Source organism: Citrus clementina, unplaced genomic scaffold (assembly GCF_000493195.1).
Source record: "Citrus clementina cultivar Clemenules unplaced genomic scaffold, Citrus_clementina_v1.0 scaffold_5, whole genome shotgun sequence".
Classification (NCBI taxonomy): Eukaryota; Viridiplantae; Streptophyta; class Magnoliopsida; order Sapindales; family Rutaceae; genus Citrus; species Citrus x clementina.
Genome location: NW_006262201.1, coordinates 28,319,170 through 28,336,938, shown reverse-complemented (window position 1 = coordinate 28,336,938; position 17,769 = coordinate 28,319,170). Strand labels below are relative to the sequence as shown.

Sequence of the window (17,769 nt, the reverse complement as noted above, 5' to 3'; positions counted from 1 at the left end):
AAGAGTGAGGGTATCACTGGTAGTGCGAGACGAAGGTATCGCAAAAATTATATGTAAAATATTATCGAAACTACTATCTTCTCATAAGGAAACTTAGTTCTATGGTATTGAATAAAAGAATCCATTTTAAAGTTACAACTCTGAAATATTTAATGTTTTATATTAAAATCATTGCTAGTGACATCCATGACTTAATAATTTTATTGGTTCAAATGTTGAAGAGACCTTGTGACTTCTTACATCACTAGCACAGACTAGCGTGTGACTAGCAAAAATAATATGATTGGGGTTTGTTATGTCTTAAATTGTGCTTCTTGTCAAGATTTATGTCAAGTGTATTTTTTTCTTTGCTTTCTCCTTCAGCTAGTGGTTTTATTGTTGTTTTCCCGGTCTCGGGCCTTTGCAGGTAGATGCTGAGAAAATATATCATCAACACGTTATTGCTATTTTAGAGAAGTTGTATGCGGAGGTTTGGGACTATGCATTTTAACTTGCTTGTCTGCATCTATCTATTCCTTGGAGCGTTCTCTTCTTATTTACTGCTAATAATATTGCATTTACCATTTTCGTCTCACTTATGCAAAAGAATAATTGTGACTTTTTATTCTCTTCCAACCCTTGCTACTTGAATTAGATGATCGTATAGGAGCAATCAAATGAGTCCTCCCCGCAACATGTGACTTTGGAAATGGATGTAAATGCCTCATGTGTCTATCAGAATACTGATTCAAACAGAGCTGATTTGCAAACGCATATTAATCAGAATGACGTCTAATTTATAGCGAAAGTAAGGCTTCTGCTCTCTACTATCAATATCTCAGCAACATCAAAGCTGAGTTAGGCATGCCAAAGAAAGACAAACCACTAAAAGTTGTGTAACCACTCACGATGTAGCAGGTGATGTAAAGTCTTGATATTGCTTATAGATACAAGACTGATAGCTCAGCATCCCTCTTTTTAAGATTTTCTCTTAAGTTAGATGGGCCTTTTTATGATTATGTCCGAATTATGATTCTCCTTACTTGGTTTACCTAGAAAAATTATGTTTATATGGATGTGACTTGGGGGCAATCTATGTATTTGATGATAAATCTGGCCGAGAAAGCTTATATTGCTAGGCAGAGGAAATTGACTGACCATAAGCTCTCATGTTAAATCCATCACTCAAAAGATGTCGGACACTTGTAATCCTCATTATCTATGACTTTTTTGTGCACAGGCCATGTTTTGTGGAGAGCAGTCAAAATTTCAAATTTAAAATCTGATCCATAATTTAAATAACTACAAAAGTTATACATAACTTATTAGACTTTGATAGCTCTTAGTAACCCAATCGTCATGATATCGTATAGTACATATTAATGTCGTAGTAAAAATGGAATTTTGTTTCTAATATATCTTTGTTGGCCATGATCATAGTGGTTACAATGAACGCTGCTGCTACTGTTGCTGCTTTTGTTATGCTTTTTTTAAGTTCTATTTATCCCATTATCTTGCAGGTTATACATCCATTTGATGCTCAAGCAAATGGAGAGCTAAGTCTTTTAATTGATGATTATGTTGTGGTTCGCCAGGTACTTTCCCCTCTAAATACTGACACATAGATTTTTCTACTATGCTATTAACTTATCCTTCTAACAACTTATGATATGTGGAATTTAGAAATAATGCTTATACTTATTTGATATTCAAAGCACATGGCATTTTGTTCTTAAAATTTTGATTGAAAAGCAATGAGTTAACAAATGATGGTTGGTTTTCTTTCTTCCTACCATATATTCCCTTTTACATTGAAATGCAAATCATAATCTAGTAGGGTTGCTAGCTCAGTTCTAAACCACCCAGTTTACCCTTATAGACATGTGAATTTATATCTTGTTATGCTTCCATAGTTATGTTGTTATTCCAGTGATCACAACTAGTTCACTCATTCTACATAAAAGAATTAGTTTTCCCCTTAGGTCTTTGAACGGTCAACTTTTGTTTAATTCACCGTTTTAGTTATAACTTCTCAAGGTGGCTCGTACTGGATGGTTGGAAGGTGAATGCAAGGGCCAAGCTGGTTGGTTTCCCTCGGCATACATAGAAAGACGAGAAAAAGCCCCAGCTAGCAAGATATCAGAAGCAAACTCCTCACCCGAATGTGATGTGACTTCTTAATGAACTCTTGCCAAGTATCTATATGTTCTTTTTCTTATATTATATTTGCTATTTTAGTTTATAGAATGACTGCGACAATTGATAAGTGGTTTGATTGCTTCTTTTAATGAAATCTTACTAAGCTCCAAGTAATATGTGCGATCATGTGCATTTTAATATTTGTATTTATCTCTAAGTTGAGGAGAATATCTGTAGTAACAATTGTGTTTCCAAATTGCCTTGAAAAAAATACACATCATGTTTAGCAACAAATTTTTACTGTTATTTCTTCCCATTTTTAATTTACTTTCTCCCTGACTTGAATGTTATATTAGTAGCTTGATCATAAAGTAACTCAAATCAATCAAACTGCCTTCATGCAAGAGATTGAATTTAGAATTTCTCTTTGTGAAACTTTTCAATCATAATGTTATGAAATATGTGCACATGAACTTGTTAATTTCTAGTTGCATTTGGAGTATGTATGATATAATCTGAATCACTTGCATAATGTTCTTCATCTTCCACTTGAAGGTAATGAAACTTCTAACTAGTGAATTTTCTAGTCTTAAAATTATGAAATATGTGGGATTGACTTAGAAATTTTTGGTAACATCTAGAGAATGTATGGTATAATTTGAATTTATTCGCATAATCTTCATCTTCATTGATTTGTAAATTATGAAACTAATATATAAAAAACTAATGTTAAATCCTAATTATCTTTAGTTCTTAAAATTGTTGAGGAGATATGAAATTCTGGTGGGTGGATTTGAGAGTTTTAGCTTTGAGAATACTGTTTAATCTCTACTTTGATGTTGTTATGCCCCTTGTTGTGGTGAGGCATTAATCTTCCTGATTTTTTTGTTAGGCTTCAACTTTATTGGATATATACCTTTCTTGATGAAATGTATGGGTCCATCGATTTGGTGTTAATGTTGCTAGTGAAGAAGATGATGATAGCACCATAATCGTTATTTTTTAGAGTAAAATAGGCGATCAAGTGTATCTAGGTGTTTCATTTCTTGTGTTTAATTATAAAATTATTCTGAATATAGTTTCTAAATGAATGTTATAGAGTGAATGCTTTTAACATTGGAGATGGTTCTCTTATTTAAGTATGCTGCACAGTATAGGGAAGCTATAAGTTATGGTGGACAGATATGGGTTTGGATCCATCCTGCTCCAAATCCAGATCTGCAAAACATGATCACTCAGTTTTGTAAGTGTAGAGACAAATGTGAAGTGCTTGGAAGTTGGAAGCTATATAATGCTAAATACTACTACAATTTTAATAAAAAATTATTTCCTATACAAACTTGATTAGTACTTAAAGAATCGTAATTAAACTACTAAATAATTTCAATGACAAAATCTTGTTGGAATAAGATTGTCTACAACAAAATAGTAACATGTAGTTATCCACATTTCAACAAAGTAAAACCATCTACGTCGCCAATAAGAATTTACATATAAAATAATAACAATTGCGAATATCACAATTACGTACGATGTTGTAAATGTGATAAAGAAACTATCCATGTCAATTAAATTATCATCTCGTTCATTGCCAATTGAAGCCTCCGACATAGTTGCTGGTGATCTGCAAATGGGCAATGGCAATCCACAAAGAAAAGTATTTCCCTCATAGCTACTCTTGTTAAATGTTGCAAATTGTGCAGTCCATTCTAGAATTTCGCCCGATAAGTTATTGTATGCCACACTAAAAACCTCCAATGTCTTTAACTCCACAAGTTGATGAGGGATTTTCCCATTTAATTTATTGTAGGAAAGATCCAAACTTTCGATATGCTTCAAGTTTGAAAATGTTGATGGGATCAATCCTGTCAAGTTGTTATATGATAGATTCAATGTTTGAATCCTTGTCAAATTTCCAATTTGAGGAGGAATATGACCGATTAGCTTATTGCAAGAAAGATAAAGTCCTGATAGGAGGCTAAGCACTTTTCCTTGGTAAATGTACGCAATATTCTTTGTTGTGAACTCAAATTTTTCACGGATTCACTTTTCTACATCTCCCTGAGGGCCTTCGATGAAAAAAGATATTTCAAATTTCTCATCAAGACTAGAACTGTTGTTGTAACTTTCATAAAGTGTTGTGTTATCAAAGCATGGAGGAATAGAACCGTGAAGACTATTATTAGAAAGATCTAACAATTGTAGTTGGTTCAATTCGCACAATTGAACTGGCACTTCACCTTCAAGATTATTGTGACCTAAGATAAGGTGGCTTAACTGAGAAAGCTCACCAATCCAATCCGGAATGCTGCCATTCAAGAGGTTATAACTAAGATCTAATGTCACAAGGGAAGAGCAATTAAAGAATGTACCTCTTTTTAGCTGTCTATGTAACATATTTTTTGAAAGATGAACTTGTTCGATAGAGAGAGGATGGAAACAGGATGGCAAACTTCCAGATATGTTGTTGTCTGAAATGTCCAAAATCTGAAGCGAATAAAGTTGACAAAACTCCACTGGAATAGGACCTTCAAGATGATTCTCGGGCATTATAATATGTATTAACCATGTGAGATTACCCAACCATCCTGGAATGTTACCCGAGAGACTATTATTGGTAAGATACAATCCTTCTAAGGAGGAGCATTTAGACAAACTTTGTGGGATCTCTCCTACGAAGTGATTGCCCTCCAATTGTAACCACATCAAATTGGCCAGGTTAAAATTTCAAGAGAACATGTGACCTTTTAGGCTGTTGTTTGATAACATGAGAAACTGCAAGTTGACGCAACCGACGGCCAAGTGCTCGGGGATTTCACCAGTCAATTGATTGTTGGATAAGTCCAGCAATTGGAGGAATTTCATATTACCAAATGAAGAGGGAATGCTACCATCTAAAGCATTCATGGAAATGTTGAAAACGTATAAACTTGGTAAAACATCTCCAATTTCTACTGGAATGTGGCCTCGGATGTTGTTGTTGGATATATCCAATATTCCTAACCGCTTGTGTGAATGAATTGGCAACCAAAAAGGTCCTGCAAGAGAATCATTAACCAAAAAAAGAGTTGCTAATTTTGTGTTGTTTTCCAACAACCAATTTGGAAATTCTCCATTCATCTTTATATGTGAGAGACGAACATACTCCAGGTCATGTTGATGGTAAAGGAATTTGGGGAATGTGACACCATCTCCATAACTGGAAGACAATGAGAGAGATTGTAATTGGAAGTTTGGGGCGGTCAAAGAATGTGACTCAGTTATTTCTGCATTCATTTGGTTATTTTTAGCATGGAAAATCTTGAGTCTTGAGTGATTGAAAAGTGGTTCAAGTGAAATTGGGATCCGAAAATGATTGTCTGAAAGCCTCAGCTCTTCAATGGATGTCAAATGAACGAGGGGAGATGAGGAGATGCTTCCAGTAAGTTGATTGAAAGAAACATCTAATATTCGGAGGGATGTCATATTTGCCAAGCACCAAGGCAAGCTACCTCTTAAATCATTATCAGCCATGCGCAACTCTTGCAGATGCACCAACGAACAGAGGCCTGAAAATTTATTAAATTCATCAATTAATACAGCATAAAAATTAATGAATGCGTATTATTCTTTTATAATAAGTGATTCGTTTGTGTAATTAAATATTGAATTGAAAATTAATATTATAGATTAAGAAGGGAGGGTGGGAGCATCTGATTAACCTCGATCAAGAATCCTGCTGCTGTTAGTGCCAAGAGTAGAATCTGACAGTGATAAGTACTTAAGAGAAGGCATCGATTCACTGATGATTTGAAGAAAGTTGGTGTTGAGTGCAATGCGCGTGAAATCCATATTCAAATATTCCAAACTCTTGAAATGAGGAAAACCTAGCAGAAACATTAAACAATAAAATAAATAAATAAAAATGTTGAACACGTAGGACACCATTGTGCGAGTTCACAATTAACACTTTTCTTTTACCTTGACCACGTAGGACGCCATTGACTTCACAACCAATCATCGACAAATTTTTTAACGAAGGGAATATTGATGCAATGCTTTGCAGAAGGCTTATATGGAGAGAGGAATCGTCCAATGTCAAATATTCCAAGTTGGTGAAATTGTGCAACTCTGTTTAGATTTAGAAGGAAGGAGCAACGAATTTAGCTTTATTAATAATACGGAAAAATTAATTAATTAACAATTTATTTATAAATTTGGCGACATTTGTACCTTTTAATTACCTTGAGTAGTAGTTGTCACTGTTTCCGTCAAATTATTAGACGAAAGGTAAAGAGTGTTGAGGGATGGGAATGATCCAATTGACTGTAACAACTTGCTTCCATCTCTAATTCTAACTCTCAATAGATAAAGGCTTTTCAACTTCCTCAAACCTCTGTAACCTGTTTTTTAATAGTAATTAGAATACGATTTAAGAAAACAAAATTCATTATTTAAATTAAGAGATGAATGGAATAAATGATTAATTTAATTGGGAGTCAATTCGTATTTTATGCTTTGGGAAAAGAGCTGTATCATTTTTCAATCGCAGTAAAGATTAAAAAATTAGAATCAAATCTTTATTACAATCTGTTTTTTTTTTAAATTCTATTACGTCCTGTTTTTGAAATAATATAAAAATTCATTGTCTAAATTTAGAGCTAAACGAAATGAATGATTAAGTTAATTGGCATTCAATTCGTATTTTATGCTTTGGGAAAAGAGCAACATTATTTTTCAATCGCTTTAAAGATTAAAGAACTAGAATCAAATCTTTATTACATTCTGTTTTTTAAATAATACAAATTCTCTGTTTCTTTATTTAATTTTTTTTGTACCTTTTGGGCCTTCCCTAACCAAATGAATTATATTAATGTAATTGAATAATATTTTAATTGTTTACCTTGAGGAACCACAAGATTGTCGATTTTGTTGTAACTCATGTCCAACACTTCTAAGTTGTTGAAGGAATCAAATTCTGCAAACATGCCCAGACTTAAGACTTAAAAACAGAGTTAATTAATTAATTAATTTAAAGAAATTAAAACATCATGAGAATTCATCCAAACCAAGCCAAATAGTAATTAATTAATTAATTGATTGACAGAGTAAATAAAAGTATGTTTAAATTAGCATGTAATTCCTTCAGACTAATCAAATTAAATATTAAATTATGTCGATGATACACAAGTCTAGCTGGCATATATAAAATGAGAAAGCAGGGCTTAGACTTACCTCGAATATCTAATGTTCCTTTGAATCCCGTATCATCTAGATATAATTCTCTTAACGAAGAAAAGACAGTCAGAGAAGATAATATGCTATGATTGAGTTTGATACCACTTAAACTGAGATACCTCAACTTCCTCAAACCTGCAAAATAATAAACCAAATGGCAAAGAATCTAGCTAATTTGTAGAAGTTTACATTTTTTGCAGTCGTTCTAGTACCTTTTGAGACCACAAATTTGTCAATCTTGTTCTCGCCAATGTCTAGCTCCTCTAAATCTCTCAAAGAATCAAATTCTGTAATAAGTACAAATTGAGTTGAATGTTTCAAACCTCACCACAAATAAAAAAAAAATGATAATAATAATAATAATTAGTTGTGGAGGTGTTTGGTTCGCTATTAGAGTTTTTTTTTTTTAATCTTAAATTCAAGACATATGAAAGTACAAGATGAAATTATGAGAAACATTAAAACTTGTATTTATAAATTGCTTAAAACTGTTTTTTTTTAATACTAATCATAAAAAAATTTGAATTCAAAGCCTTGAATCTTATTTTAGCAAGTTAATGAAAGAGCTTGGAGAAGGGATGAAGTTTTAATTATGTACCTTTAACGTCAATACTTCCTTCCAATCTATTCCAAAATAAATTTAATGATCTTAATGATGAAAGATGAGTTAGAGATGATAAAATGCTATTGTTGAACGAGTTATCACTTAAATTAAGCATCTTCAAGTTGTTCAATCTTGATAGCCTCTCTATACCTGCAAGTAAAATAAAAAAAAAGGATCATAGATATTGGTGTAATTTCAAAATTAATCATTTAAAAAAAAGTCAAAATTGTCGACTAAATGAATATGTGTATAATTGCTCGGTCTTGATATTCAACTTAAATTAGGGTGGAGAAAGTAAATTAATTAAATTAAACGAAGCACCTTCATTCTCAACACAACCGGCTATTTTGTTGTCAGTTAAATCAAGTGACTCAAGTTGTTGGAAGGGAGTAAACAAAGAAGCATTCAGATACCAGCTGTACTCTCCCCAATACATGCTAGAAAGGTCTAGCACTATCACTCGACCTGTGGTGTTGCTGCACTCAACCCTTTTCCACTGACAACAATCAGTAGCTCCCTCACCATCTCCCCAATCGTAAAGATAACTACTAGTATCATCGAAGAAATGTTTAAGTCGCAAAAGAGCAAATCTCTCGTGATCCAAACATCCCTCACTCCACCCACTTTTAAATATTATTAATAACATAACAAACATTATCACCATTTTTGATTTTGAACCACCCATTCTAACTATATCTTTAACTATGAAAAAACGAACACACATTGTCTGTCTCTATATGTTATTTGCTTATAAAGCATCAAACAATTTACACACCCAACTAGATTATAGTTGACTTACTTCGTTGTTTTCTCCAAATCTTTCATGCATTAATTTTCTTCCCTTTTTTCTTTTCCATATTTGTCTTTTTGCTATAATTTGCAACAGCAACGCGTTTTGAGCTAGCAATAAAGAATAATTGAGAGAGATTGAGATGACAAATGGATAGAAATTAAAAGTATGGGTGTTTAATAAGAGAACGATTATACCTTTTTATTATATTTCAACCTAAAAATTTACTTTAAACATTTATAATAAATAACAATATCTTCTAAAAAAAATAACAATATGATATTAAAAATAATAAAAAATACGAATAATATACGTTTGTAGAAAAAAAAAAAAAAGATTTATGTGTCCATTTTAAAAATTAGAGAGTATATGTAAATGTGATTATCAAAACAAACCATAGAAGTGTTGTTATTTTTTCCTTTTAAAAAATCCACCGTTATAAAAAGGCCCAAAGACTTTTATATCTTTTCGTAGTCTTTGGGCCTTGTTTTTTTCTCTCTTTTTCTTTCATTTGCATTTTGGTTCACAAGGCCAAAAATTAAATTCCACACGTTTGACATTTTGTGGAGATTACATTTCCATGTTTTTACTTAGAAAGTAGGTGGAGACGTGGAGTCAATGCGGCCAAGTGCTCAATTATTGTTAGATAGCAAAATATAATTTTTGGGCGAGATGAATTTGTTGTAAAAAAGTTTTTGAAAAAAAATACTAATCATGGGAACTTGTCAAATCTTTACAACTTCACATCTCTGTTTAATTATCGCCACAAAGGCACAAGTGCGTCCATTTGTAAACCAATCGATAGAGATCAAATTTCAAGCCATGAACTTGTATTGTCAGCAAACATCTAATCACTTTAGATATTTGTATCGTTTAATTAATTAATGATCACTTTGAAATTACAGAGGTTGGCCGAAAATTCCCCTAAAATTAATTAATTTTACCGAAAGAGAATTATTAGACAGATCAAGTGTGTCTAGTTTTTTTGTTGTTTTGTAACAATCAATTTGGAAACTCTTCACTCAAGTTAGCATCTTAGAGATCAACAAATTCCTAGTAATGCTAATGAAATACAAGTGTGCAACCTAAGAGGGGGGTGAATTGGTATTTTAAAAAATATCCTAACAAAGCCACATAACAATCCAATTTAATGCATTAATAAATTCAAAAGTAATAAGTTCAATAAAAGCACAATAACAATTGAGCAAGAGAGAAGAGAAACAAACACACGAATTTTTACGTAGTTCGGCAATCCCCGCTTACGTCCACGCCTCCAAGCGATTCAAACTTGAGGATTTCACTATCCAAGTTTTTTTAAGGCTTCAAACGTTTACAATTGACTTCAATGTGTCAATGAACCCTTACAACAAAGAGATTATCTCCCAACCTCTTCACTCAAGTGTCTCACACACTCAAATTGAAATTATGATTTCACCCAAACCATGTAAAAATATAGAATGACCCAAAATATTTAAATATTTTCAAATAGGTCCAAATCTGAAATTTTAAAATAATATCAAAGGTTTTAAAATACTTTCACTTTAGTCCAAAAACACTTTAATTCCATAACATCATTTTCTTATTATAAATGCACAATTCATAAATCTTTGTTTAATCAACACATGTGGTTTGTTATCATCAAAATCAATATCTATAGCCATATAGGCTAACAGCTAATGGAAGAGGAATTTATAAGAGGAGACGAGAGAGTAATTACGCTTGATCAAGAAAGGTACCATTAAATCTAGAATATGACAGTCAATGGCAGAAAAATTAAACATGTAATCCATGATCAAAGATTTTAAATCCTTGAAATTTAGATAACCTAAAAATTAACGTGTGAGAGCTGATGGAAGAGGAATTTGGAAATGTGCCAACAAGTTCGTGACCTGACAATGAGATATATAGAAGTTATATAATTAGAATTTGGGGGACCAACAATCGTGACTCTAATTTTGCATATATTTGATTATTTCAACAGATTGGTTTTGAATGGTCCAAGAATGGCTAAGTGACAATGAGACTTGGAAGTGATAGTTTGAAAAAGTGAGATCTTTCATTTGATATTAGATAAATGACAGTAAATGAGGATATATTTCCAGTAAGCTTACGGAGAGAGACACATCAAACTTGAAGTAAGAAGTCATATTTTCCAAGCACCAAAGATAATTTATTGTACCCGGAATATAATTATGGTAAATAAAAGAAAAAACTCTTGCAGATGCATCAACTGATTGGGTTGAAAAAATAATTAATCCTTTAGCTAATAACAATTAATGAATGCATAAAATCTTATATCTTTTAACATAAACATTAAATATTAATTTTATTAATAGTCTCAACCTTAAGCAGGCATAATTTGGTCACGAAAACAATAAATCTATACGTTCTTAAAGACTATTTATTATAATAAGAAATCAATTAATATAATTTTTATAAGAGGAGAAGAGAGACTAAGTACCGTTCATCAAGAAAGGTGACAGTGAGTCTAGAAAATGATAGTCAATAGCGGAAAAATTAACATGGGCGTAATTTATGATCAAATATTCTAAATCCTTGAAAAATTTAACAAGTTGTTTCAGTAAAATATGGATCACTTTCTACACATTTTAGAAATCTTATCTTTTTTTTCATTAAATTGTGTTTTGGTCCACATGGCCGAAAATTAAATTCCACGCGTTTTGTATTTGGTGGAATTCTATGAATTTTTTTTATTTTCCAAAACTTTTGTCGGCGGAGTCAACGGGGCTAGAAATTCATTGGAGGGTCCCGAGAATCAAATGTGTGTACTCAATTATTGTTTGTAAAGTTGTAGACTTGTAGGGCAGCTACTGGAGTCGACACTCAACGTGTTGTAATGTTTGTTTACTGTCAATTTCATTGTTGGTCGTGTCCAACACGCTCAAGAATCCAACCCTGCATATAGGCCAAGACATAAAATTAAAGACTTAAAACAAAGTTTAAGTAATTAATAATTTAACTGGAAACAAATTAAAAAGGAGAATTTAATTATTGAATTCCACATTATGCTATTGAAAATTAAAAAAAAAATTGTTGTCACCTCAGTCAATTAGATAATCACTACAAATCTGCAACTATGGACAAAAACTTGCAATTAGATAATCTGTAGTTACTAGTTTGATTTCGAATTCCCTGTACCAGAGTTCTGTAAATATTAAGCACTAAAATTAAAGCGCAACAGTTTTTTAAAGGAAGAAAGATTTATTGAATGCACTTAGTTTTAACTCAGTTAAATATCATGAAAATTAATAGATCATAATGATTTTAAACTATATGTTAATTGATAAGATTGTCTACAACGAAATAGTAACGGGAAGTCATCCATATTTTAATAAAATAAAACCACAAATGGCGCCAATAATAGTTCACATGTAGATCACTAATGCTTCCTAACATCACAATTACATAAGATGATTTAAAAGTGATATGGAAACTGTCCATATCAATTAAATTATCATCTTTTTCAGTGCTAGGTGAATCTTCCGGCACAGTTACAGGTGGTAAATTATCATCAAAAGATTCTTAAATCTGGGGGCTTGCAATAGTAGACCAGCATCTCTCAGAACGTATTTTATTTCTGAAATCAACACCCAAGAACAACGATTTGTCATTTGATAATCTATTATTATCAACATTAGACCACGTAATATCTGATCCTGGAAAGTACTCGGGACTGTGCATTGTTAATAAACTGTCATTATTGCCAGCCGATCCTGAGTCAATTAGGTAATCAGAATTAGTCCAGCCGCTTTCATTCATTGCAGGGTACGTCAATCTTTTCATTGTTTCAGGGAAACCTTGAAATCGCAAGTCGCACCATAACCCAAAGAGCAGTGGACATATGCAATATCGCTGCAGTAAACATCTCCATCCCCACGCGAAGGGTGATTCCCTGTGTGGGTTGTGTTTTCAGATTCTCAATATCAAGATCATATTTACCCAATTTCAGTATTTGTCAACGATTATTGTATTTAGTTTTTACTCGATTAAAACTCATAATTGATTAATCAAGATCATTCAGTTAAATTTAGACACTTTCATGCTATGAAAGCATCATTGCTGATGTAACAAAATGCTTAATAATATGTTAACATCATAAAATCTACCTTGATAGGGTTTTTGCCAGTGATCATCCTATTCCTTCAAGACAAATCACAAAGGCCACATTCAAGGAAGAAAACTTCCCTCTTTCAGCATATCACATCTGGTTAATTCTTCAATTTCCTGTACTAGAGCAGGGAAAAAGCGTATGCATAAACAGCTTCAAATGAGGAAACTTCAACTATGGAGGCTAAAATGATGAAGAAATCGGTGGCATTCGCTCCGTGATCTTTCTTTTCGAACTCTGCAAGATTGGCAACAACTTTGTTCAAACAAACACTCATCTTTCGTTTCTCATAAAACCTTAGACATACGTTTGACAGCAGGAAGAACATCACTACTCCACCCAACAGCAACCCATACATCTCCAATTGCAAATGCCTTCAGATAGTGTGTACTGTCAAACAGTCGAACCTATGTAAAACCCAATAAAGGCAGATATTGTAATATTGTTACCAGTATCGACAAAGATATTAGCATCTAAAACAAATTATTGTATAAGATAAACAATGGGGAGGAGCATGGGCATTCTACATATTGTTAGACATCTTGAAGCCCCCATAATAGGATTGATCAAATGTTAGGTAACCTAAAAGATGCGACAACTATCTTTCATATTACATGTGCCCTTAACTCAAACCGGGCAAAGTATACAATTTCAATAACTAGAACTTATAGATGATTCTGCTAGAATAATATGCACAGTAGATTTATAATATTCATAAATCAAAACCTATCATCGTTCACCTGAAAGACTCCTGAGTTGCACAAACCAATTTCACTACGCCATACCAAACTTTGTTGAACTTTCCAGGATCCACCTGATTGCACCGACTATCCCCCTTCATTACAGCCAATAACCACATAATTTAATTTTTTTGAAATTGGCATGCCAGGCAAATTTGGTCAATTACAAACCTATTTCTGCCTAAAAATGCATCCATCAAAGGACACTGACTTCTTGTTGTCACTTCATTTTGTTAGTCTCTATTGCTCGCGCAGTCACATTAAGGAAACGAACCAAATGGAGCCAATTTACCCACACCACATTATTATGGATTTTCATTGTTTTGGGTTTTTGTTAATTTAATGAGACAGAATCTCACATCCCTTCCCATTTCTTCAGCTAAATTTAGGAGCAAAAGCCTCTATTGCATCCATCTCATGAGAGAACACCAACATATGTATTAATATGTATGAAAAGGAAAAGACAACACTAACATATGCATTTATATGTATGAAAAGGAGAAGAAAACACTAACATATGCATTCATATGTATGAAGAAGCAGACTTGTACAAACAAAATCAGTTGTCAGGCAATAACATGCAATGACCAGATATCATTTCTGTAAGAGTACTTGGTTTGCCAGTAATGCCAGATTCTGCTGAACAGCAATCTTCCCACCAGCAACTTGCAAATCAATATCGTTTGAATTGTATGATGCTCCCCTATTCTTCAAAGCTGAACCAATAACCTCTCGGGGAGAATTAACCATTGAAATTCTTCCTGCGAGCTCAGGCTGCCACAGATCTTTCCAGTCCTACAATGCATTTTCATTAATCACGTTATTGTGCATAGAATGCAGATCTCTCAAAACAGCATCAACAAATTTCTCATTCTAATTTCCAGTGTGAACAAATTGTGCAATGACCAGAGCATCTAAAAATATATAACAACTCTGCAGCCTAATCCTTCCTGTTCCAAGCAGGCACATGTTGAAAATGAGGAAAAAAAGAGCCATCAAATGCCCCCAAAAAACTACCATTGGGCAGTTCATTTCAGAAAACAACTTCAAACAAGATCTTACTAATTGATGTCCAAATAAACTTCGCCTCATCATTTCTACATGTCACAATGAACAACATTTAAACATCAATAAACAGGATCAAACCAGTTTTATTAAGTTTTTGGAATGTACTGATAGTCTCACACTAAGGTGATGAGGAACTGTAAATTATTTGATTAAAGATGTTACTTTTTATTGTTAGAGCGGTGAAATTTTTATTTTAATTATTAGAAGCAGATATCCAGTGGGGATTATATAAAGGTTGAGAGATATCTTGGTATAAAAAAGGGAAAAAAGAATGAAGATTCCCTGTCCTTATTCATTTAAATTTTGACCATTTTCGAGACAAAACTTGACTACAGAATAATAAACTACTGAACTGTTTTCTCCCCATATTCTTTATTTTGAGATATCTTCTCCAAGGTAACCCACGTATCAAAGCATACTTCATACATTGGAAAAATTCTCCATCATTACAGATGATAATTTGAATTGTGAGACATGAGACACACTGTGTGTTTGTTTTAACATCAAGTTAGTTGGCTATGCTAAACAACATTGACAGTGTTCAGTGACAATATTCAGCTCAAGATTCTGCAACTTTTTGGGTCAAACTGAACATAATTGAAAAAATAATGATCAACCTACAATAGGGATTAGTAGTTAGACCAATTGCTCAATCTTAGGCAAGAAAAATTTAGTGCTACTGACCATCTGTCCCATTTTGAAGTGCTCATGTCGCATTGTGACGTCAGTTAGCAGGTTTCAGTGGCATTGACCAAATTTATTAATCGCATCGAGCAGGAGGTTAACTGGATATTTTAGGATCCTGGATGATGTCTACTCTGTGGCCTTAGAAATTGGAAGTTACCTCCACCTTCATAACTCCCTAGACATTTCAATGGATATTTTAATTGGCAGTCAATAGGTTCTCACGGTTATACTATCTTAAGCTCTGATATTAACCCTGACTTACCAGCTAGCATACCCAAGGAGACAATATTTAATTTTTCTAGTTCACATCCTAGCAACTCACTTATTAAGTGCCATCACTACATGCTAACGTAGCATAGCTTCTCATTGATCTGAGTGTACATTTGAGTACAACGACAAAGTTTAATGAACCATTTGTAGAAGATAATATCATTGAGTTTATAGACTCTTTCAGGGATGCCATTGTTACCCGTCAATGAGATGCTTCTAAAGATATTATCATAAAAAATATTGAAAAGAAAGGCAGTCTTGATTTTGTTTGATATAAAACTAAATGAGTTTAAAGAAAATTATTACCTCAATCGGAGCCAAATTATGCTTTCGAAATTTACTTTTCTTGTAGGCTATCACCGTTGTGCCCCACCTGTACGGTGCCGCCCATATTTTACCTCGAGGATCAAAGACAAAGATGTTACCTTCCATTTGTGACTTAAGCATTTGAACCAATCTTGGTCTTCAGCTCCAGCCATTGGCTCAATCAATCTCTTTTTAATGGCAAAACTAAGCCATGAATCACCAACACTAACCAAATCAGCAGCCATATAAGAAGCTGACTTAGCCTTAACTTTGTTAAAGGGCACAGATAAATTGTTAAAGATCCCATCAATGCTAGCACACAAATTCATCTGAAACTTCAATCTCTTTCCCTGACTTCGCATAAAATCCTTAACCCAAGATTGAGGCACTGAGTTCTGAAGAGAAACGACTCTCAAAGGCACGGTCAATGCGTACGTTTTTTATTTCCAATTCTCAAATTCTTGTTTCAACTTCTCATCCTTTTCTTGTTCGGTGTCTTGATTAAGCAATTGGTCTTGTGGGGCGACAATTGGAGTGAGAGGGAGCTTCGTGGGACAGGCCGAGCAAATACGGACTCCGAAGCCGAGAAAGAGTAGGACGGTAGCAGAAGCCAGTTGAAGAGGGAGCTTGAAATGGAGATAGAGAGGCTGTCGGTCTCTGTGAGCAGTTGGATTAATGTGGGCCCGGGAGAATCTGATGGCCTTAATTGAGCGTGGTTTAGTGTGGGGAACAAGGTTAGGGTATGGCAGTTGAGAAAGGGAATAAGAAGAGTTTAGTTAACTACGAACTACGAATTTTGTTATAAAAATTATAACAAAATAAAAATTAGAAATAACTTTTTATTGGTAACTTTTTAAAAAAGTTAAGGAAAGTTTTTTAAGAAAGTTATAAAATGGACATTCTGTTTTTGTTAGTAACTTTTTGTCAGCTATAGTTTTAACAACCCATGTACCTACGAATTTATATTTTGGGAGAGATTGAGGATTAAAAACTGATTTGCATTTTGTCCACACTTTTACTTAAAAAAAAAAAGAAGATATTTGGCCACAAAAAAATATTATCATAACAGAAGTGATAGTATGATAACATAAACGGTGTTGTCCTTTTGTGTGCTACAAAAATAATTCAGCATGCACATTACCTTTTTTTTTATTGGTAATATCCAAATATCAGTACTAAAAAAAAAATTTACAAGCTTCATATAAATACATATTTGATTTTAACTAGAATATGTGATTTAAAAAAAAAATAGTTCACCTTATGTTAAAAAATAATTTTAAAAAGATAAAAGTTTTAAAATATTCTTATTTACTGTACATTTTTATTTCATTTTTTTCATAACACAACTTTAAAATAATATGTTAGTTATAATAATTTAATAATTTATTTCTTAAAAATTCTACACTCTACTAATAAAAAATATACGTTAAGCCTTAATAGCATTATACTATTTTAATATCTTTTCAACATATAATCAAACATGAAATAAGTGGTGAGTGAATTTTTAGACACCGAAATATTCCAAGTGGCAAACTTTAGGCACCAAAATTTCCTTTTCTTTTTAATCTATTTCATAAACTCCATCTCCATGTAATATATAATCTGCTTAATATACACCCTAAATAAGGCGCTAATCTAAGAATATAATGTCCAATCCTTCCCCATGTATCACATTTTATAGATGTGTCATTCCAGTGATAGAGGCTATTACTTGGAGCCCACTCCAATACACTATTCCATGGCCCTCCAAACCGAAAAGAAGGAAACCGAATGCCTATTTACAGCTTCATCTACTGACTCAGCAACTCATGCCTACATTTCAAATTGGGGTTTCACTTCA

At 33.0% G+C, this 17,769-nt stretch overlaps 1 protein-coding gene and 1 long non-coding RNA gene across 2 annotated transcripts; both read right to left on the bottom strand.

Moving 5' to 3' along the window:
* Nucleotides 1-5,803: 5,803 nt before the first annotated feature.
* On the bottom strand, nt 5,804-6,365 carry LOC112097744. The gene is made up of 3 exons (XR_002905222.1): nt 6,342-6,365; nt 6,079-6,228; nt 5,804-5,984 (listed from the first exon to the last, which is right to left on the bottom strand). It is a non-coding gene; the product is annotated as an uncharacterized LOC112097744 (long non-coding RNA).
* A 6,478-nt stretch (nt 6,366-12,843) lies between these two features.
* On the bottom strand, nt 12,844-16,646 carry LOC112097734 (putrescine-binding periplasmic protein-like). The gene is made up of 4 exons (XM_024183130.1): nt 15,930-16,646; nt 14,661-14,699; nt 14,211-14,393; nt 12,844-13,265 (listed from the first exon to the last, which is right to left on the bottom strand). Exons 1-4 carry the CDS (start codon nt 16,068-16,070, stop codon nt 13,146-13,148), a joined length of 483 nt encoding a protein of 160 aa, XP_024038898.1. The 5' UTR covers nt 16,071-16,646; the 3' UTR covers nt 12,844-13,145.
* Between the last annotated feature and the right edge of the window lie 1,123 nt (nt 16,647-17,769).